This window comes from Euphorbia lathyris, chromosome 2, assembly GCF_963576675.1.
Source record: "Euphorbia lathyris chromosome 2, ddEupLath1.1, whole genome shotgun sequence".
Classification (NCBI taxonomy): Eukaryota; Viridiplantae; Streptophyta; class Magnoliopsida; order Malpighiales; family Euphorbiaceae; genus Euphorbia; species Euphorbia lathyris.
In genome coordinates this window covers 30,905,448-30,928,042 of record NC_088911.1, presented here as the reverse complement: position 1 = coordinate 30,928,042, position 22,595 = coordinate 30,905,448, and the positions used below count along the sequence as shown (strand labels likewise).

The 22,595-nt window shown below is 39.2% G+C and overlaps 1 protein-coding gene across 2 annotated transcripts; it reads left to right on the top strand.

Annotated features, from left to right (window-relative positions):
• Positions 1-17,952: 17,952 nt before the first annotated feature.
• LOC136217634 (DEAD-box ATP-dependent RNA helicase 24) lies at positions 17,953-22,330 on the top strand. Of its 2 annotated transcripts, XM_066004241.1 has the most exons (5): positions 17,956-18,860; positions 19,346-20,574; positions 21,299-21,338; positions 21,591-21,996; positions 22,106-22,330. In XM_066004241.1, the coding sequence occupies exons 1-5, from the start codon at positions 18,260-18,262 to the stop codon at positions 22,155-22,157; spliced, it is 2,328 nt and encodes a 775-aa protein (XP_065860313.1). In that variant the 5' UTR covers positions 17,956-18,259; the 3' UTR covers positions 22,158-22,330. The 2 variants fall into 2 exon arrangements, with proteins under 2 accessions (XP_065860314.1, XP_065860313.1); XM_066004242.1 differs by lacking the exons at positions 21,299-21,338; positions 22,106-22,330 and having other exon boundaries at positions 17,953-18,860; positions 21,591-21,904.
• The last annotated feature ends 265 nt before the right edge of the window (positions 22,331-22,595 follow it).

Below are 22,595 nucleotides of genomic sequence, written 5' to 3'. Positions count from 1 at the left end.
TTCGTTGTACAAACAACTTAGCTTGTTCCCATTTTCCGGGTTTGTCATAATTCTTGGTCATATTTGCCATCTCTATGAATCCAAAGAAATTTGAGTCGATGGCAGTCCAATCCTGACTCTGATGGACGTTTTTTCCGTTCAATAACCACAAAAATGCATTTACAAGCTGTAACACATACAAAAATATGTACAGACACATATTAGTAAGGACCCAAATGTTCATTCATTTTCCATCGATGCACAGACAAAAAATGCATTTTCCAATTGAATGATGCGTCGATATGGATGGTATATCGATGCATCCAAGTGAATAATATACACCAAAACATACAAAGTGAGCAGTATCTTACTTGGTTGGCTATGTACTTTCCAGTTAATTATGCGTCTTCAAACCATGATACAGTCTGTCCCCATTCGGTTCCACCTAACTGCCTCAACAGATCACAGGGCGTATTCTTCTTCCAGTCATCATAGGCCTGTAGGAGGTGTCCTTTTATACGATCGCGACCATCGTGTTGTTCTACGGGGTACTGATCATCATCATCAGCAAAATGATAATCCATCTGAGGATCAGTGAATGGTGACTGACAGTCTTTCCCAAGTTTCCTTTCTCGTTTGGGTCTCCCTTTCACTTCAAGTTCCTCCTTACTGTTTCCATCCCTTCCTCTCCCTCTTCTTCCCCCTCTTCTTCATCCTCTTCCATCCATTCCTCCTGCATCCCTTACTCCCCCTCTTCTTCCTCTTCCACCTCCTCTTCCTCCCCTTTTTCCCTTCCCTTCCTCCTCATGTTTAACCTCAATAGTCAAATCTTCTATTTCTCCTTTGTCTTCACGCGTAGGTAAAGATGATTGGACAACCTGGTTAACCAGAAGAGTAAGCTGACCATGATCTATGTCAGCATCACGGCCATCATGGCTCTCATCCTGTTAAAACACCAAGTAGAAACACAGATTATATCATTATTCTATGTTAAAAGCACCGGGTTAAACATTAAAAACAAACTTACATCAATCATTATAACAGAAGTTGTATGAACAATTTCCATCTCCTTCTGTTGTTTCTCTTTCTTCTCCCTCTCCTCATGCTCTTTATTCTCCTTCTCCTCCTGCTCTTTCTTCTCCTTCTCCTTCTGCTCTTTCTTCTCCCTCTCCCTCTCCCTAATCTTCTCCCTCTCCTCCCACTCTTTCTTCTCCCTATCCTCCTGCTCTTTCTTTTCCTTTTCCTCCCTCTCCCCATTCCTCTCCTTCTCCTTATGCTCTTTCTTCTCATTCTCCTCAATCTCCTTTGCATGCTCATCCATCTCTTTCTTCTCACTCTCCCTCTCACTCGCATACATATGAACCTCCCCCGCATACATCCCACGTTCCACATCCCATTGTGACTTCAGTTCCTGCACATCACGTTCTACAATAGACAATCTATTTACAAAGGCAGACAAATGGTCATTCATTTTCCTCTCTTGCTAACCAAATTGTTCAGTTATTATCTTCTCTTGCTCAGCAAACTTGTCATTCATTTTCTTCTCGTGCTCAGCAAACATCCTCCTCAGTAGTCGTTCCAGACCAGATTGTTTCTTCTTCTGGACAGGGTCTAGGAAAGACAATGAAGGCATTTTCATCATTATCAGTCTTAGATTCACTGTCATCCTCTACATCAACCTCTCCTCCTTCATATGTACCCAATTCCTCCTGTCCCTCCTTTTCCATGCCTTCATCCTCTTCCTCCTCTTGCCCTTTTTCCACCTCTTTCCCCTTTTCCTCCTCTTGCCCCTTTTCCTCCTCTTTCCCCCTTTCCTCCTTTTTCCCCTTTTCCTCCTTTTGCCCCTTTTCCACATCGGTAAACAGTTGGTCATAATTACATGGCAGACCATCCACATGGTTTACTAGATGTTGATACCATGAGCTTTCTTTCTCACTGTCTTCAGCTGTAAGTTTCATGGCATTTGGTTCTATACTCGACTAAAAATACAAATGTACAAATAAACAAGTCAATCAGATGTATAGCATAATAGTGACACATATAGGCACAATTATTGGTCAACTTACTTGAAAAATGTCTAGAACTTAGGGCAATTTAGTGATACCGGTCTTTTTCCATCGTAGCCATCGTGGGATGCGAGTGCCTTTCGTCTCATACCATCCGTGGGTGGCATCCCATACTTCGAACAACCAAGCCTGCAACAAAGTTCCAATTCATTATTTATGCCTATTACTAACATTTCTAGTATATAGAATATACACACATCACTTGAAATATGTGTGCAAAACCATATAGGTTGAATGAGACACGGTTAGTCCTCAAACAATCCCTATAAGCATGCAACTGATCAATTCAGTCTTTTCCACCAATCATCCCATTAAGAAGAGACCTATAGGTCACGTCCCAGGCCAAAACACCCCACGGTAACTCGTTAAACAATGTTGGAAATTCAGCAAGTTCCAAAACCCAAGGAAGAGCTTGTTTGTTGGCGGTGTTATCTAACACACAGCCAATGACAAAGTACAATATGGCAAATGAAACTACATCCTGATTAGATTCATTCTTCCAAACAGTTTGCTGCATAATTGTGTCCACGTCTTTAAAGGTTGGTGTAGGGTTGCGTGAAAAAAACTTCTTCCTAAATCTATCTGGCTTATTTAGCGCACTAAACCTTTCGGTAAATGCTTCCATGTTTCCAAACCGTAACCCACTTAGGAGTCCAAACTCCCAATCCCCAAATCTCAACTCAACACCTCTAACTTTGAAGCAAAGCTCCCTGGGTTTGAGGTCTTCACATATGATCTCCCTTGTTAAAAGGGTATGACAGAGGACTCCTGTAAATACTGTATTGGTCATCTCCAAATACTGCCCGAAGCAACTCTTCCTAAATAGATTTACTTGGTTTGGTGTTAAAAACTCCTTTATATGTTTTGCTGCTTCTAGGTTACACCTAACTGTGATGACGCTTTCCGTTCCAAATGCTTTTTTGTATTTATATTCAGATTTCTTCTTGGCTTTCTTCTTCGAAGAAGAGCCATGCTCATCTCTCTTCCTCTTGTCTCCATGATCATGCTGAAATTTATTGCAGATATATCATCAGGTAACATACAATTAAGCTAATTATAACGTTGAGCTAGAATGAGCTAACGTATGCTAAAATAAGAGAGTTATCGACAATTAGGTCATCGGTATCTATGTTGTATCGATAATAGGTCGTCGATATGAATGTTCTATCGACCATTAGGTCGTCGATATGAATGTTCTATCGGTAATTAGGTCGTCGGTATCTATGTTCTATCAGCCATTAGGCTGGCTATATCTATGTATTATCTATAATTAGGTTGCCGATAGAACATACATATCGACGCATTTCGACCAAACCGAATGACTTCCTAACACCAGACGAACCCAATAAACCCTAACACCAGAAGAAGTAAACGAAACGAAACGAAAGATTCCTTCTCAAACCCAACAAATGTACATACAATACAAGAGAGAATCGCAAATGTAAAGTCAAGTTATTTACCCTCTTTTTCGTCCTTCCTTCTGAATTCGATTCGTTGTCTGAGCTTCGTGTTCTCGCCATGTCCACTCGAAGTAACAGAGATTCGCCGGATGAAATGTACAGAATCGGGCAATAAATCGCCGGAAAGTTAAAGAGAGGGATAGCGGGGTGTTAGGTTAGAGAGATGGAAGTTCGAATGTTAAAGAGCGGGGAGCGAAAGGTTAGAGAGGAGGGCAAGGTTGGAATTTAGTTAATAAAATGTGTTAGTTTTGGTGAGTTTTTCAAAAGGAGTTAGAAAAGAAAACTAACCCCTTAAAAGATGCTAGTTTTGTAATTATCCCTATAATTCTATCAACTAATTTAAAAGAAATATTAAAAAAATACAAATTGATGGATGATTTTGGACCTACACCTATGCGTAGGTAAATTACACGGTGATGTTTGAGAAACTGAAAATTAATGCTGAAAAAAAAATCAGTATTGAATTTTAAATATTAAATATTAAATACTATTATAAATGTTTAAAGTAACGATATAAATATTTGATAAATAAAAAATATTATTATTTAATTTAAAATTATATTTAAATATTTGAGTAAATAATTTATTAGTTCCAATTTTTTTTACCGTAATATATTATTTAGTTCTTTTATTTTGAAAAAGACATCATACAGTTTCTATCTTTTGTCACCGTTGTCTATTTAGTCCTTTTATCTATTTTTAGATTTTTAACCAAACATATTTTAGATTTCAGAACAGTCATATTGTGATACAAAATGACATTATTAATCTGTTATCTTATGTATGTCTGTTTATGCCGAATATAACAATTAAAAATCTAAAGAAATTGACAGAATGATCAAAATGTTAATAATGACTATGGATAGAGACCTTATAATATATTATTCAAAATATGTAGACTAAATAGTATGTTAGATAAAAAAAGAAAGGACTAATAAGTTATTTATCCTAAATATTTTGACTTATGAAGTAAACGATTTTTTAAGTGTAATTGAATAATTGTTTTGAACTAATTTAATTGAATATTTTAAGTGGTGAAAATTTTATAATTATTAAACACACTTAAAATAAATAATTACTTAACTTATTCAGTGATTTTTTGATGGCCAACAAAAAAAAATTAATTTAAAGGTTTGTTTGAAAGAAAAGAAAAGTTACAGCTTACGAACTCTTCAGATTTCATAGTAAAAGCTCCAAAAATAATGCTATTATAGTTTAAGAAAAATTAATATAAATGTATTGGTTTGTAAATAGAATTTTTTTTTTTTTTTTTTTGAGTTTTTATAAAAAAATGACACGGTTAGTAAAGAAAGAAATTTGACAATATTGTTTGATAATCATCTAGTCAACATGACAGTAAAAGTTAACGTCCTATCATCTTATATTAATATAAATTTAACAAGTCAACATACTACGTCACTAAAATCAATGTATCATGTAATAAAAAATTACAGTAAAACCTCTATAAATGCATATCGTTGGGACCGAAAAAAATATTAATTAAACGAGATTATTTATTTATCGATAAATGAATAAATTATTCATTTATCGATAAATTAATAAATTATTCATTTATCGATAAATATTCATTAGATATGTAATTATCTTGTTTAGGAAATATATTATTTGATTGATTTGTAATTATCACATTAGCATAATTACAAATCAATCAAATAATTATAGGCATAATTATAGGCACAATTATAGGTCTTGTTTTTTTTGTAAACTCTTGGGTATTTGTATTGATCAATATATATATTTTGTTTGTAATTTAATAATTATTACTTTATATTTTCATAGGGCCTTAAGGATTTAAATATTTTTATTACTTAATGCATTTAGCGAGGTTATTACTTTAGTCCATTGGCCCAAGTCGGGACCGGAAGAATTTATTATATAATCGAGGTTATTACTTTATCGAATATTCGAGGTTTAACTGTAACACAATTGGTCATATTTCTTTATAAAACCATGTCCTCTAAAAAACCATTTATTTACAAACCAATGAAATTATAAGAAATTTATTTATACTTTTCTTTATATTATAATGGGTAAATTTCAAATAAAATTCATATAGTTTCACTAATTTAAAACGAGGATTGAGGCTTGACACTTTTAAAAAAATAATGATCTTTTTGATTAATGCTATTAAAACTATCTTTAACGATCTGAAAATGAAAATTTTCAAGAATTAAAGTTGTTCAATGTCATATTTGCTATGGAACTACATTTTCGATTTTCGAAAATCATCTTTTTTGAAACTTTCTCTCTCTAAACATTAACTTTCTCTCCCTTTACCAAACATTATCTAAATAATCTCAAAATAAAAAGGTTGAAGAATTAAAGTTGCTTAGAATATTAGTAGTTCTTAAAATATGTCATTTTTGAAGTCGTTAAGGGTGATTTTAATAGTATCAATCGAAAAAGTCCTTATTTTGCTAAAGTTGAAAACCACGGAGGTTTTATTTGAAATTAACCCTATTATAATTAAATAGATACAAATAAATCTTTTACCATAAGCCTCATTTGACATAAGAGTAATTAAATTTATGCACAAATTGTTGCTCATTTTATTGTTATTATTGAAAACAACATTATTGAATTAAATAATGGTGAAGAGTATGAAATACATTAATATGACAATCATTAAAATGAACATGAACCTCTAATTGAAGAAACACTCATGTGAATTAATCTGCGAGCTATGAAATTATTGCCATTAACAAAAGAAAAGGAAGTGGCAAGTGCTTTCATTGCAATCTTCAAAGACAAGACTCACCTCAGATAATTCTTCCTTAAAAAAAAAACCTTTTTTCTTTAAAGGAAACCGAAGAATTGATTAAATCAGAGAACCAGTTACATAATAAATAAATAAATAAGCCAAAACTCTTATAAATAGAGGAGCTGATTATAAAGTGCTTACCGAGTCTGTGTTGGAGGGACGCTTGCTCAAAATCTAAAAAAGAGAAGCTAAAAGTTCAAAATTTATATAAAAAAACATAAAATTTAAATCTCAAAAGATGTAATAATAATAATTATAAGTGTAAACAATCACAACACACATCTATAGCTCAAGGGAGAAAAGCGGCCAAAATTAATATTTTTATAAAAAAATTGTGAGTATGAATTTGCGGTCCATATTATATAAGTTACCTATTGTAGAATAATGAAGCAACGGTCAAGTTCTAAAGAGTTCGCGATCAATAGAAATGTGAAGATTAACGATAGACGGAACCTCAGAAGGTTTAAAATGCCTAGTAAGTCATGTCTACTTCGTGTTAGTGTGAGTTAGGAGTTATTAGATATATTTTTTTATAAATTTATCGTCATAATCCGCTCGTCCCGCCTAACTAGATGGTCTGTTTTCACTAGGACCGAAAGTCCCGGGGCAAGGGGATATCAACCCCATTTTATAGGGTTGCCTCGGGACCGATGGCCCCATTTTTTCGAGGCCTAACCTTGACTTCCCCCTCCTTTGGGGCTGGCGACCCCGTTTTGGGAGCCTCCTATCCCACCTCCTTTTTGGGAATTTGGACTCCTATAAATTGGGGCTCAAATTCCTAATCAAGCAGTAAGTTAGAGAGAGTTAGTGAAAGAAATAAAAAAGAAAGAAAATGAATTTTGTTCAAACTCGAGGCATCAGACATTGAAGTCCTCTTGAATTCCATCCAAAGACCTGTAACATTTTAAAAAGATTTTCAGAGCTGAATCTATACTAGATATTAGAGGTAAGCTCTAATGATAACACATTAAGAGGCATAAAATCTATCATCCTTTATTTATTTATTTAAGGGCAAAATATAAAAAAATGCTCGTGGTTTGCTCTATTTGCAAATAGAGGTCCGTGGTTTAAAAGTTTGCAAATACATGTATGCGATGTATGTTTTTTACAAAAAAAAAATATATTTGAAATAACATTGTTAATTAAGTTCTAATTAAAATGAGGAGTATTTAAAAAAAATTAAATTACATTTATATAATGACAAAACACAGATTCCGAAATCAAATTGCAACTGTGTAAAATGAACTTAAAATATAAATTTAATTCATAAAGTGTCAAATTAGTAAAAAAAAAAATAAAATGTCTACTATATCATTTATTATTTGGATTTATAGAGTTTTTTCTTTTTTTTGAAACCAAAAAAAATGGAAAAATTGTGTTTTGTTGATAGATAAGAATAATTTTTTTTAAGATAAAAATAACTATGGTTATAATCAGAATTTATATAATTATAATATTTTATTTTATAAACAAGGTTGTAAAAAACGTTAGACGCTAGTCGAGCGGACAAGGCCCTCGAAGATTAATCGGATTTATATTTTGTACTTTTTATTTATTAATCAATAAAGTACGGTATAAATACAATTAAAATATGTATTATACTATCTAATAATAATAATATAAAATTATTTAATGTAGAAAAATACGTATATTTGTAACATATATCTTTAAAATTGTGTAAACATCAACATTTCAACAACAATATCATTGAAATAACTTAAACGTGCATTATAATAAAGCAACAAAATAAATTCATAATTAAAAATGATTTTGTTCATTGTCGTTTAGGCGGTACCCAGGCGGTGCCCATGCGGTTGAAAATCGCCTAAGAATCAATAAAACGCCTAGAGAGACTAATCATAGAAAATCGGGACGGATTCTCGATTTTGAGCGCCTAGGTAGGGTCTAGGCGGTCCAGGCGGCCTTCATTTCGAACAGTGCTTATAAATAAAATATTTCATATATCTTTATTGTATGAACTTCCTAATGGCCTTGATTGCGCGGAATGGTTGTCGGCCAGGTCTTTGATTGCTGATCCTAGTATAACGGCGAATGCTGGTTCAAGTTTGGCGACTTCTGCTGCTTCTGACTATTGGTTACGCCCCCCTCCAGGTATTTTGGTGTGTAATGTTTAGGGATGTAAATGGGACGGGGAATACCGGTACCCGTCGGGGCCCCGCCCCGTTTTTTGGCGGGGACGGGGACGGGGACCAATATGGTCCCCGTAGGCGGGTACGGGGCGGGGACGGGAAATGGTATCCCCGCCCCGCGGGGATCCCCGTACCCGTACCAATAATGCCCCGACGGGGATTCCCCGTTTAAACCCCGTTTAGATATGAAATTAAGAAATATATACTTTTAATGTGAATGAGGAGGATCAAACCTCTAACCAATTGATACACAACCAAACGTCTTAACCATCTCAACTAATTCCACAATGATCTGCCCCCGTAATTTCTCATTTTGAGCATCATTTGCATCCATGCTTTTCAGTAGATCAAGTGTGAAAACTTTTATCTCATCAGGTGTGAACAACATTCATACCCATCTTTTCATGTTTGGCAATCTAAGTAGAAAGAAATGAATGGCTTTTTAATATCAGAAGTAATAAAAAAGAGAGTAAATGACAGTACTTATTTGATTCCATAGAAGATCAAGTGGTAAAAAGCAATGAATTGATGACTAACATGGTTATAATTTTACGAGCAAGCCAAGAAGCATCTGCAAGGCAAGAATGTACCTGTTCCCAACATAAAAATTAACCAATTAAGCATAACAACATATAATTTGTTGTTAATTTATATTAATTTATAAAACTGCTGTTAACTTATGATTATGCATTTGATTGATGTTTTGGTGGTAATACAATACAATAGAATTAAGTGTTTAACTAAGTGTTTGATGATTATGTGATGCGGACATCCTAACTGGGATCAATAATAACACGCGCCTTGGCGGATCTCCTCTCGGCGTTCCCACAGAGGTTGTATCTAAGAGGGCGGATCCCCTGGACACGCGAGCGGGGCGGATCTAGGCGTACGCCATGAGGCGTACCAACAACTACACTGGGCGGATATCAAGTTTACTTCCTGCCGAAGGAATTCACCAACAACCTCTGACGCTCCGTACCTGCACCTCTGTACCTGTTGTCTAGGCGCATCACCTATCTTACCCTTTTATTGTTAACCATATTGTAACCCTAATAGGGGTAGTCCCTGTCCTTTACTGATCAATTAGAGGTTGTATTTAAACCCTCATTTTGTAAGGATAAGGGAACTTTTTATCAATCAAATATCATTTCTCATTGAGATTAAGGTTTATACCTTTGTTTATCGGGATTCACTCCTTCTAGTCTAGCTAGAGAAGAAGATCTTTGTTGGTTTACGATTAAAACCTCCATTTATCACTTTCAATCTGTATCAGTTGGTATCAGAGCCAATCGTTTCCTGACCCGAAACTTCTTTTGGCAATGGTTCAACCCCGACAACCGCAAGATTCCATGGAAACCAGTGACCGGAGATATGAGGAGCTGAGAGAGCACCTCGCGGAACAAATCCAGGCCAGCCTTGAGCGGCAGAAACAAAACGACCAACGGTTCCAGGAGCTAACCGCTTCCCTGGAAAACCTCAGATTGGAGATCCGTGCAGTGGTCAGACCAGCCGCCGGGGAGTCCGACCAGAGGAGGGAAGGAGTCCTTGAACCACGACCCCAAAGGCAACCCACGCCACCTCGACTACCATTGGCAAATGTCCAACTTCCATGAATGGGTCCTAGGGATCCTGAGGTAAAAAGACCCAACTTTGTCCTTGTACATAACGCTGATAGTGATAGTGATGATTTTGAGGATATTGGGGATAATGGTGCCTTTAGAACTGTGAGGAATGGTGGTCCGATTGACGACAGACGTGTGGGTATTGCTAGGGCAGAACCAGATCTAGGGAACTTTGATAGAGATGATGCCTTTAAGATAAAAATAGACTTACCATCTTTTGGAGGCGAATTGGATATAGAGGGGTTCTTAGATTGGTTATCGGAAGTTGAACGTTTCTTTGAGTATGCTGGTATTCCTGATGAGAGGAAAGTTAGACTGGTGGCGTATCGCCTGAAGGGTGGTGCATCAGTTTGGTGGGATCAGATGAGGGAAGAGAGGAGAAGAGGGGGCAGAGATCCAATTAGATCTTGGCTACGGATGAAGGCGATGCTGAGGGAGCGGTTCTTACCGCCGGACTACGAACAGTATATCTACAGCTCCTACAGAGGATGCTCTCAAGGGACCCGAAGTGTCCATGAGTATACTTCTGAGTTCTTAAGGCTTTCGGCGAGAGCCAACCTGTCTGAAACTGAAAGTCAAAAGACCTCTAGGTATCTAGAAGGGTTGAGATACAATATCCAGGATCGTATTGGCACACAGATGGTGGTTAGAGTACAAGATGCTAGGAATTTAGCCCTCAGGGCTGAGTCCCAACTGACCGGGAGATCCAGGAGATCCGCCACTACTGAGTATACGCCTGGAGGAAGAGATAACGTGAAGTCTTACGACAAAGGCAAGCAGGTGGCGAGTGCCAGTGGGGCCAAGGTTAACAGTGTGGGAAGGGGATCCGTTGGAGATACTAGACCATACAAAGAAGCACCTATACCACCCAAGAGCAACAATCCGTATGCAAGGCCAGCACCTTTCAAATGTTTTCGGTGCAACGAGCTAGGACATAGATCCAACGAGTGTCCTAGAAGGAAGAGCGCCAACATGGTGGAGATGTATGAAGATGACTATGACGAAGAGGATGAAGTATTTTGTGAACCCTTGGGAGAAGATGATGAGGTGGCGGGTGAAGAGAGGTACGCCATTCATGTGGTACGACGTTTGTTAGTCTCCAGCCGGATAGAGGGCGATCAGAGGCACCGACTATTCAGGACCCGCTGTCTTGTGAAGGGCGGGCGATGTAATGTGATAATAGATAGTGGGAGCCAAGAGAACATTGTGAGTAGCAGCGCCGTTCAGAAGTTCGGGTTGTTGGTAGAAGTGCACCCTGATCCCTACAGGGTGGGATGGATCAAGAACGTGGGCGAGTTGAGGGTGACCCAGAGATGCAAGGTACCGATTGAGATTGGTAACTATCATGATGAAGTCTGTTGTGATGTGGTCGACATGGACGCATGCCACCTATTGTTAGGCTGACCCTGGCAGTTTGATAACAATGCCACCCACGCCGGAAGAGAGAACACTTACAGATTTGTGAAGAATGGGGTGAAGTTTGTCCTTACACCAATGGTGAGAGAGCCAAAGGCCGATGAGAAGTCTACCTTGGTAGTCTGTCCTACACATAAATCATTCGTCAGTGAATGTGAGGAGAGCCAGATGGTGTATGTGGTGATGGTTAAGGCGAATCACGAGGCCGCCCGAAGGGGCGAAAGAGAAATGCCGAATGAAGTGACCCGCCTACTTGGCGAGTATCAAGATCTATTCCTCGACGAACTGCCGAGTGGGTTACCACCTTTGAGAGATATCCAACATCATATCGATCTGGTGCCTGGGGCTAGTTTGCCAAGCCTCCCACATTATCGAATGAGCCCAAAGGAGAATGATGTCATGAGACAAAAAGTGGAGGAACTCATCGAGATGGGATACGTTAGGGAGAGTATGAGTCCTTGCGCTGTTCCAGCTTTACTTACACCGAAGCAGGATGGGTCTTGGCGGATGTGTGTTGACAGTAGGGCTATTAACAAGATCACCATCAAGTATAAGTTTTCGATTCCAAGGCTGGATGACATGTTGGACCAACTTGGCGGATCTCGAGTCTTCTCCAAGATTGATCTCAGGAGTGGGTATCATCAGATACGAATCCGATCTGGGGATGAGTGGAAGACTGCCTTCAAGACAAGAGATGGATTGTATGAATGGTTAGTTATGCCCTTTGGGATGACCAACGCCCCTAGTACTTTTATGAGACTGATGAATCAGGTGCTTCGCCCAGTGATTGGGAAGTTCGTAGTTGTGTATTTTGACGACATTTTGATCCACAGCCAGACCTTGGCGGAACATGAAGAGCACTTACAGACAGTGTTTGACCTGTTAAGGAAACACCAACTATACGCCAACACCAAGAAGTGTGACTTTGTCATGGAGAGCTTAGTTTTCCTTGGATTCGTGGTCAGCGGGAGTGGAATCCAAGTTGATGGGGAGAAAGTAAGAGCCATCCGAGAATGGCCTACTCCGAGGAACGTGGGGGATATCAGGAGTTTTCATGGGCTAGCAACGTTTTATCGCCGATTCATTAAGAACTTCAGTTCCATAGTGGCCCCATTGACGGAATGTTTGAAGAAGGGAAAGGGGTTCGAGTGGGCGGACGCCCAAGAAGAGAGCTTCGCCTTGATCAAGGAAAAGCTGAGTACAGCGCCAGTGCTAGCGTATCCCGATTTTGACAAACTGTTTGAAGTTGAGTGTGATGCCAGTGGAATTGGGATTGGTGGTGTCTTGATGCAAGAAAAGAGGCCCATTGCATACTTCAGTGAGAAGCTCTGTGAGGCACGACAAAGGTGGGCAACGTATGATCAAGAGTTTTATGCTGTAGTGAGGGCATTGAAAGTATGGGAACATTACTTGGTGGGAAAAGAGTTCATCCTCTACACTGACCATCAAGCTCTCAAATACCTGGGAAGTCAGAAGCAACTTCGAAGCGCCATGCACGCCCGGTGGTCTACCTTCATAGATAAGTTCCCCTATAAGCTTATCCATAAGGCGAGAAAACAGAACATAGCGGCGGACGCCTTGAGTCGGAGGGTTGCACTAATAAAAACAGTCAACCTGGAGACCGATTGTTTCGAACACATCAGAGGAGAGTACCTGGCGGATCCTGACTTTGGAAGTATCTGGGAGAAGTGCCAGCGCCAACCTGGGGATGGGGCATATCACTTGATGGATGAGTATCTAATGAGGGGCAACCAACTTTGTTTACCCTGCACTTCTATCCGCGAGAAGGTGGTCCGAGATCTACATGGCGGATCCCTGGGGGACATTTTGGGCGAGACAAGACATATGCAGCAGTGAGTTCCCGTTATTTCTGGCCCAAAATGAGAAGAGATGTGGCGTACCTGGTAGAACGATGCTATATCTGCCAGACCGCCAAGGGACACGCTACAAATGCTGGCTTACAGCTACCCTTGCCTGTACCAGAAACCATATGGGAGGATCTATCCATGGATTTTGTCCTAGGGTTACCCAGAACTTAGAGAGGCATGGATTCCATCTTTGTGGTTATTGACCGGTTTTCGAAAATGGCACACTTCATACCATGCCGTAAGACTAACGACGCCTCAGCGACTGCCAAGCTATTCTTCAAAGAGGTTGTCAGACTACATGGTGTACCAAAGAGCATTGTCTTAGACCGTGACATAAAGTTCCTGAGTCACTTCTGGCGGACCTTGTGGGCTCTTTTTGATACTTCTCTGAAGTTTAGTACCACCGCCCACCCTCAGACAGACGGACAGACAGAAGTGGTCAATCGGACTCTGGGAAACTTACTGCGCAGCAAATGTAAGGATAAGCCCAGGATGTGGGACGTGGTTTTAGCACAAGCTGAGTTCGCCTACAATGGATCTGTACACTCGGGAACTGGGAAGTCACCCTTTGAGGTGGTATACACTAAGACCCCGAATCAGGTCATTGATATAGCCCATCTTCCCAAAGGAAACGTGACTGCAAACCAGCTAGCCAAAGACTATGTCCAGATGCACCAAGAGGTGAAGGAGACTCTTGAGGAGAGAAACCAGAAACTAAAAGCTAAGGCGGATGAGCACCGCAGGGACCTACAGTTCAAAGTGGGAGATGAGGTTATGGTACACTTGGGAAAAGAGAGACTCGCCAACGCCACAAGCAGCAAGCTTCGACCGAGAAAGTACGGGCCATATAAGATCACCAAGAAGGTCAATGCCAATGCCTATCACATAGCTTTGCCAAATTGGCTTGGTAAAGTCTCACCAGCGTTCAATGTTCGTGACCTTAGCCAGTGGAAGTCAGATGGCCCTTTGGAGAACAACACAGACAAGCCAGTGCCGAATTCTTTTAAAGAAGGAGAGAATGATGCGGACATCCTAACTGGGATCAATAATAACACGCGCCTTGGCGGATCTCCTCTCGGCGTTCCCACAGAGGTTGTATCTAAGAGGGCGGATCCCCTGGACACGCGAGCGGGGCGGATCTAGGCGTACGCCATGAGGCGTACCAACAACTACACTGGGCGGATCTCAAGTTTACTTCCTGCCGAAGGAATTCACCAACAACCTCTGACGCTCCGTACCTGCACCTCTGTACCTGTTGTCTAGGCGCATCACCTATCTTACCCTTTTATTGTTAACCATATTGTAACCCTAATAGGGGTAGTCCCTATCCTTTACTGATCAATTAGAGGTTGTATTTAAACCCTCATTTTGTAAGGATAAGGGAACTTTTTATCAATCAAATATCATTTCTCATTGAGATTAAGGTTTATACCTTTGTTTATCGGGATTCACTCCTTCTAGTCTAGCTAGAGAAGAAGATCTTTGTTGGTTTACGATTAAAACCTCAATTTATCGCTTTCAATCTGTATCATTATGCATTTAATTAAGTGTTTCTTATACTAAATGGGTAAACGGGGATTCCCCGTACCCGCGGGGATCCCCGTGGGGCGGGGACGGGGACAGTTTTTGTCCCTATTTAGTTGGCGGGGACGGGGACGGGGAATCCCCGTTTAGGCGGGGACGGGGATGGGAAACCAAATCCTCACCCCGCCCCGCCCCGTTTACATCCCTAGTAATGTTGATGCTGGGCTTTTTCGCGAAAAAGGTTATTGTTCTTATGGTTTTTTAATTCGCAATTATAATGGTGAATGTTCGTATGCCTGTTTTGCTGCTTATCATGGATTTTTGGATCCTGGGACTGCTGAAGCTATTGCTATAAAAAAAGCGCTTTCTTGGCTTAAGGCGAATGGGTACAGGAATGTTGATGTCCGCTCGGACTGTTTACCTGCGGTTCAAGCGATTAATAGACCGTGTGAATCTTTTTCTTATTTCTCAGATATTATTGTAGAGTGTATTCTGTTGTTAAAAGAGCTTGGTAATTCTTTTGTCTTTTTTGTAAAACGCTCAGCGAATTGTGCGGCTCACTGTTTAGCAAGAACGACTAATTCTATGTCTGATCGTGGGGAGTGGGCTTGTGCTCCTTCATTTTTGTATTCATTCCTTTTAGCAGACTTTATTCAATAAAATTAGCACTGATTAAAAAAAAAAAAAAACTTCCTAATGGCCTCTGTGTGCAAAACGTGCAACGTTTTTTTTTTCATATTTTTCTATTTATTTGATACAATGAATTTCATGCGTAAGATGGCGACAAAAATGTATGGAGTGAGTGCTCATACTATAATTCACTAATTTTGATCACACAATCTCATGGACGTGGTGCCTTTTTCACACATGTCATTTTCCCTTTATTTATAAATTAATTTATTTCATTTGAGGATATACTTGCATAGGCTTTTTTTATACGAAAGTTTGGCCCTAATTTTGGATTACTCATTAAGTTCTTCAACCAACCTTTCTTTTTTCTTTTTTTGAAATAAAAACTGAGTTTTATCTACCAATAGGATAATTCCACGTTCAGTTGGGCCCCAATTGGTTAGACAAGTTATTATTTTTTTTTGGTGAACAAAACAAATTAATTATTAAATATTGAATATACCATTTTAGATCAACTAACTTATGCAATTTTATATTTTAATATGCTTTTACTAAAATGTATATACTATATTATTACTACTTTTTTTTTTTTTTGAAAGAACTATATTATTACTACTTATTCTTTATAAGTTATTAAAATACTCAATACATTCTCAACAACTAAAGTAGTGCGCTTGAATTATTTTATCCCGTCCCTTTACGAAGCATTTTTTACTTAGGATCTGTGTTTAATGTCAAATGGTGGATGGTTTTTGCTAATGTGGTGTGGTGGATATGGAAATGGAGAAATGGGTGGATTTTTGAAAAAACAGGTTATCTACGGTATCAGGCCCAACTTGCTTTAGCTCGGGCAAAAGAATGTAGGTAGACAATGGATTTAATTCGAAATAAGCATCTTGTTCGGCGGATGCCTATCTATGTCAAATGGAAGCTCCCTGATGACGAGTGGATCAAGTTAAACACAGATGGAGCGTGTAAGGGGAATCCGGATTGGGCCTCAGTAGGAGGGTTGCTGCGGGAGTGTACATGGAAGTGGCTCGGGGGCTTTGCGGTAAACATCAGAGTTTGTACGGTCACGTTGGCGGAGCGTTGGGGGCTTTATTATGGTATGGACCTTGCTTAGAGAGTCGGGGTGCGTAAATTGATTGTCGAACTTGACTCACAGGTTGTTGTGGGATTTATGAAGCAGTTGGTATCGGTACACCACCTATATTATTGTATTATCAAACATTGCAAGAAGCTTGAAGCGATAAATTGGGAGGTTAAAGTTGTGCATTCATACCGAGAGAGTAACAAAGTGGCTGACTGGATGGCGAACTGTACATGTAGTCTTTTCTTGGATCATCATGAGTGTGGTGTGCCTCTTGCAGGCATTGAAGATATTCTTTTAGCTGACTCTGAAGGGGTTGGAACAAATCGTATGATTAGAGTTAATTAGATTATTTTTTCTTTTTCATTTTGCGTTTTCCTAGGCTCGTAGCCTTCCTTTGTAACAAAAAAAAAGATAATTAATTGCAGCCTGTCCTCCAAGTCGGTCGAACAGCTAGTGTGACATAAATCCTCCTGTTCTCAGGCACGATCAGCTTCCTCAGCTTTGCGAGTTTGAGTAACCGAAGCAGTAGCTTCCTCAATTGAGGCTTTGGCCTTTTTCAATTCTTGAGCTAGATTAGCATCTGCTTAGATTTGGTTCAACTCCCTCTCTAACTCCTCCACTCGGTAGGAAGAAACTTTAAAACTTTGTTCTGTCGCTACGGCTTCCTGCACATAGAGAGAAACTATAAGTTCCTGTTTTGTCATGTCTAGCCTAATCTTCAACCTTATCGAGCCAAAGAGAACATGTGGAGTCATCATAGAGAACCCACTCTGTATGACCCGATCTTAAGATCTTGGCTCAGGCAGTCTCCATAGATCCTATCAATGATCAACCCGTTATAACAATCACGCCTAATCCTGTGAATAGCAGACCAAGTGAGGTTGAGGGACACCGAGCCCCGATATACGGGTACACATTCACTTATCAACAAGTGACACATATCATGACCCCCTCTAAAGTTTATAACCACCTCTCGTAGCTCGATCATAGTATAAATAGAGTAAGTCATTCCTAATGTGTATTACTTCATTTATTCACTAAGCTTATATTACAACTTTGATTTACTACTTAAGTCATCCTTACCTCTTTCCACAAAATCTGTCTTACGTATTAGAGCGGGTTAGCCAGACTTCAAGAAGGCTTACAATATTCAATCACATTAATTACGTAGAGTATAATTGTAAATAGAAATAAAATTGATCCCGATAGAAATATAATCACACTATTTATGATGTTAAGAATAAAATTAATGGTATTTTTTGCAACTTACCCGATTCGAGTGATATAGTAATAGAAATCACACCTCATTATTGCAAAACAATTTTAAGGATGAAGATGCATCTATCCCAAACATTCATAATTCTGGCCTAAAAGAAGCCCACAAGAACCCGAAACCGACCCAAGTATATCGCAATTTGATTGGGTCGGGCAATACGAACAGTACCCTATCGTTGCCTTGATCTTCTGGTGAGCATCATTCTCCTTCCCGTTAGCAACTTCGAACTTCCGTTTCCAACTTGAAGCTGTTAAAGAATCCAATTTAAAACCGGGTTTCTGCTCAAAATCTGTCATTAGGGCTTTAGATATCATTACAGCTCTGCCTCTCGCAAGATAATCTAGGGTTTTTCTCTAATTTTTCGCTTCAATAACCGTGTCGGAGCCCGGAAATATGTCAAAGCGGAAATTCGGATTCGAAGGGTTTGGCATAAACCGCCAAACGACCTACAACTTTGAACAGTCCCCAGCTCCGCAGCGGCTCTACGTACCTCCTTCCTCCCGTCACGGCCATGACAACTACGAGGACACCGACCTTGACAACATTGATTACGACGAGAATGATAATCCTAAGGATAGCCCAGCTGATAATAAAAAAGATATTGCGGCGGAAGAGGATGAAATTGACCCTCTGGACGCATTCATGGAAGGAATACAAGAGGAGATGAAGGCGGCCCCTCCGCCGAAGCCAAAGGAGAAGGCGGAGAAGTATAGGGATGACGAAGATGAGGATCCTATGGAGAGCTTTCTGAAGGCAAAGAAGGATCTGGGATTGACTCTGGCAGCTGATGTTCTACACGCAGGTTATGGTTCAGATGAAGAGGTTTATGCCGCGGCGAAAGCAGTGGATGCGGGGTTGCTGGACTATGATTCCGATGACAATCCAGTGGTTCTTGACAAGAAAAAGATCGAGCCAATTCCAGCACTGGATCATAGCACGATTGAGTATGAGTCGTTCAGTAAGGATTTTTATGAGGAGAAGCCGTCGATATCAGGTAAACTTTATTGAACTTGAAGTACTTTTTTTCTATGGTTGATGCAATATCGATAGTTTGAATACTGGATGTTTAAAGTTGGTATATGCTGCATTCAATTCTGAGCTGGTATTGCCTTTTCAAGTTCTTTTCGTTGTTTAGTTATCGTGCTCGAATAACACTTAAAAGCTCCCGTGAGTTGGGATTTTAGGCTTCAATTTGGTGTTCTTGCTATCGAGATTTTAGACATTAACATTAAACTTTCAGCTGGAGAAGTACAAATCCTTTATTGGAAAACTACAGTTCATGGGAATGATATGCAGACCAAACATTACTTAGCTACATCTTTGTCACTGAAACCTGTGTTGTTTTTGTTATTTGTTGTTTTATTATTGGCATTTTGTCACTTAATGGTTGCTTCTCCTTTTTGTGGATTCACTTTAGTACTTTCTATTCAATCATTTCAATTTTCCAATAAGTCCTATTTTTTTTTCAACTTTCTGTAGGGATGACTGAGGAGGATGTTGCTGAATACCGCAAGAGTGTGGCTATCCGTGTTTCAGGTTTTGACGTACCCAGGCCAATTAAGACATTTGAAGAATGTAGTTTTTCACAACAACTGATGAATGCTATTGCAAAACAGGGTTATGAAAAGCCTACGCCAATACAATGTCAAGCAATGCCAATTGTCCTTTCTGGTAGAGATATCATTGGTATAGCAAAGACTGGTTCTGGTAAGACTGCTGCATTTGTACTTCCCATGATTGTACATATTATGGATCAGCCTGAACTACAGAAAGAAGAGGGTCCAATTGGGGTGATATGTGCACCCACAAGGGAGCTAGCCCACCAAATATATTTGGAAGCAAAAAAATTTGCTAAATCACAAGGGATACGTGTCTCTGCTGTATATGGTGGGATGTCCAAGCTTGAACAGTTCAAAGAACTCAAGGCAGGATGTGACATAGTTGTTGCAACTCCAGGGAGATTAATAGACATGCTAAAGATGAAAGCATTAAATATGTTGAAAGCAACTTACTTGGTACTTGATGAGGCTGATCGAATGTTTGACCTAGGTTTTGAGCCCCAAATAAGGTCTATTGTTGGTCAGATTAGGCCAGACCGCCAGACGTTACTCTTTTCAGCTACAATGCCCCGCAAGGTTGAAAAGTTAGCCAGGGAGATTCTCAGTGATCCCATTAGAGTTACTGTGGGAGAGGTGGGAATGGCCAACGAAGATATTACGCAGGTTGTGCAAGTAATTCCTTCTGATGCAGAGAAATTGCCTTGGCTTCTTGAAAAACTGCCTGGGATGATTGATGATGGTGACGTTCTAGTTTTTGCCTCTAAAAAAGCTACAGTCGACGAGATCGAAACACAACTTGTCCAAAAGGGTTTTAAAGTTGCAGCTCTTCATGGTGACAAAGATCAGGCTTCTCGAATGGAAACATTGCAGAAATTTAAATCTGGTGTCTTTCATGTTCTTATTGCAACTGATGTTGCTGCTCGTGGACTTGACATCAAATCAATCAAGTCAGTGGTGAATTTTGACATTGCTAGAGACATGGACATGCATGTACATCGTATTGGTAGGACTGGACGTGCTGGTGACAAAGATGGCACTGCACATACTCTTATTACTCAAAAAGAAGCACGGTTTGCTGGTGAATTGGTTAACAGTTTGATTGCTGCTGGTCAGAATGTTCCTCCGGAACTTATGGATCTTGCTATGAAGGTAACTTTTTCTTCCCTGTATATTGATGCTTCAAAACTTTTTATAGGTCATATACATGAATAGCAGGTAGATGCATTGCTGGTGTTTTTTTTTTTTTTTTTTGAATCTGGCAGAGGTACTTCAAACCTTATTACTGGGAAGTTGGAGAATGAAAATCAGATTCAGTGATCAGTTGTTAGAATACATATTCTAATTAATTGAATGGCTGTAATAGTTAGCATTGATTCTTTGTGATACTTGTGAACGATAAGCAACTAGTCGTGTATTAGAAGACTATGAAATGACTGTGACAATGTGTCCCTTCTCTGCTGGAAATATGAATTTGGCGAGAAGTATTCTATGTGATTGCTAAATAGACATACATAAAAGGAGAGGGCCATAATCGCGCTAAGATTTTTCTAGCAGTTTGCAGGGTTTCATTGATTTCCTTGGTATATCTTGATAATTAACAAGGTTGTGACAGGCTTCACATGATATAAAAGTAACTAGATCATTTCATGATAGTGCCAAATCTTTGTTAACATCTCATTAGCATAGCCGAATATAGAAATTTTCTTGATGGTTAGATTTTTTATGGACCTTCTGGTTCTGCTGATAAGGTTTCTGATGCATCCTCTACTTGTAATCCTGCTTACTTAGTGCGAGACTTCTTCATATGCAATATTCTATATCTAATAATGCACCTCAAATTATTGAATGATTTTTACCATTTGTTACTCATTAGGATGGGAGATTCAGGTCCAAACGTGATGCAAGAAAAGGAGGTAAGCCTTTATGTATTTTTAGCATTTAACAAGCATGAGAGCTTGCAATTTCTGGTCTTGTTCCAATTGTTTGCCTAAGAGATAGCACCTCTTTCTCTGAGTATCTTACTGAAAACTATTATATCAAATTCAATTTTTATTGACGTTTCACCAGGATAAATAAAATGCCTAGTAACAAACATTACTGGTTGTGGACCTTGTATAAGTGTTGATGGATTTTTAAATTTTTATGCAAACTGTTTACATATGCAGGAGGTAAAAAGGGTAAAGGTAGAGGTGCAAATGGTCGAGGTGTTCGTGGCGTGGACTTTGGTCTCGGTATTGGCTATAATCCAGAATCCAATACTCCCCCCTCATCCAATTTTGTTCCCAGTCGATCTCCTGCAGTTATTTCAGCGAGGGCGGGGACAATGACACAATTCAAGAGCAGTTTTGTTGCTGCTTCATCAAACCCTCAAAGTTCAAGTGCTTATGCTAATAGGAGACCAGCATTACCTGGTTTTGTTTCCGGTGGTTCAATTGGTGGAGACTTGAATCGAGTCCAGACAGCCAGCTCGATACCTGGCTTTGTCTCTGGCGGTTCAATTAGTGGAGATGCAAATAGGACTCAAACAACCAATCATAACTCTGTAGGAAATCCTAACAGGAATACAGAAAGGTTATGCTCTGCATTTCGATTGGCATCTCTTTTTGTTTTTATTATGTTCCTGATAGGAGTTTTGCCAGTTCCAGTGCTGACATGGTTTGTTTACTATGATATTTTGCAGTTCAAGCGAGAGGAGTAGAGAAAGGCGGAGGCGGTCTGGTTGGGACAACTGATGTTTTATAAACGCATGGAGAAAAGATTAAAAAAAATCTAGGATCTTACAGTATATCTGTATGTTTTTTTTATACGTATTGAGCTCCTTCAAGTTTACTAATTTTGTATGATTTTGTATTCTAGTTTATGAAAGGTTGCATTACCTGCATATTAATCAAAATATGATTCTTTAGGGGAATGACACATTTAGATTAGTTTCCTAACTTATTTATACAATTAGGATAGATATGAACATATTTCCGATTTTGGAATTTTTTCACCCAGCCAGTCTTATTGGCGGATGTTTTTACCAGAAAATTCTGACCTCCCCTACTACAAGTGGGGGCGGAGATTCCTGCCTGCCATAAAGGCGGATGAACTGTTAGGGGTGGATCGATACTATGACTAGAGGGGGTTTAGGTCCTCTCTAGCCGGTCCAAAAATTTATCTTAATATAA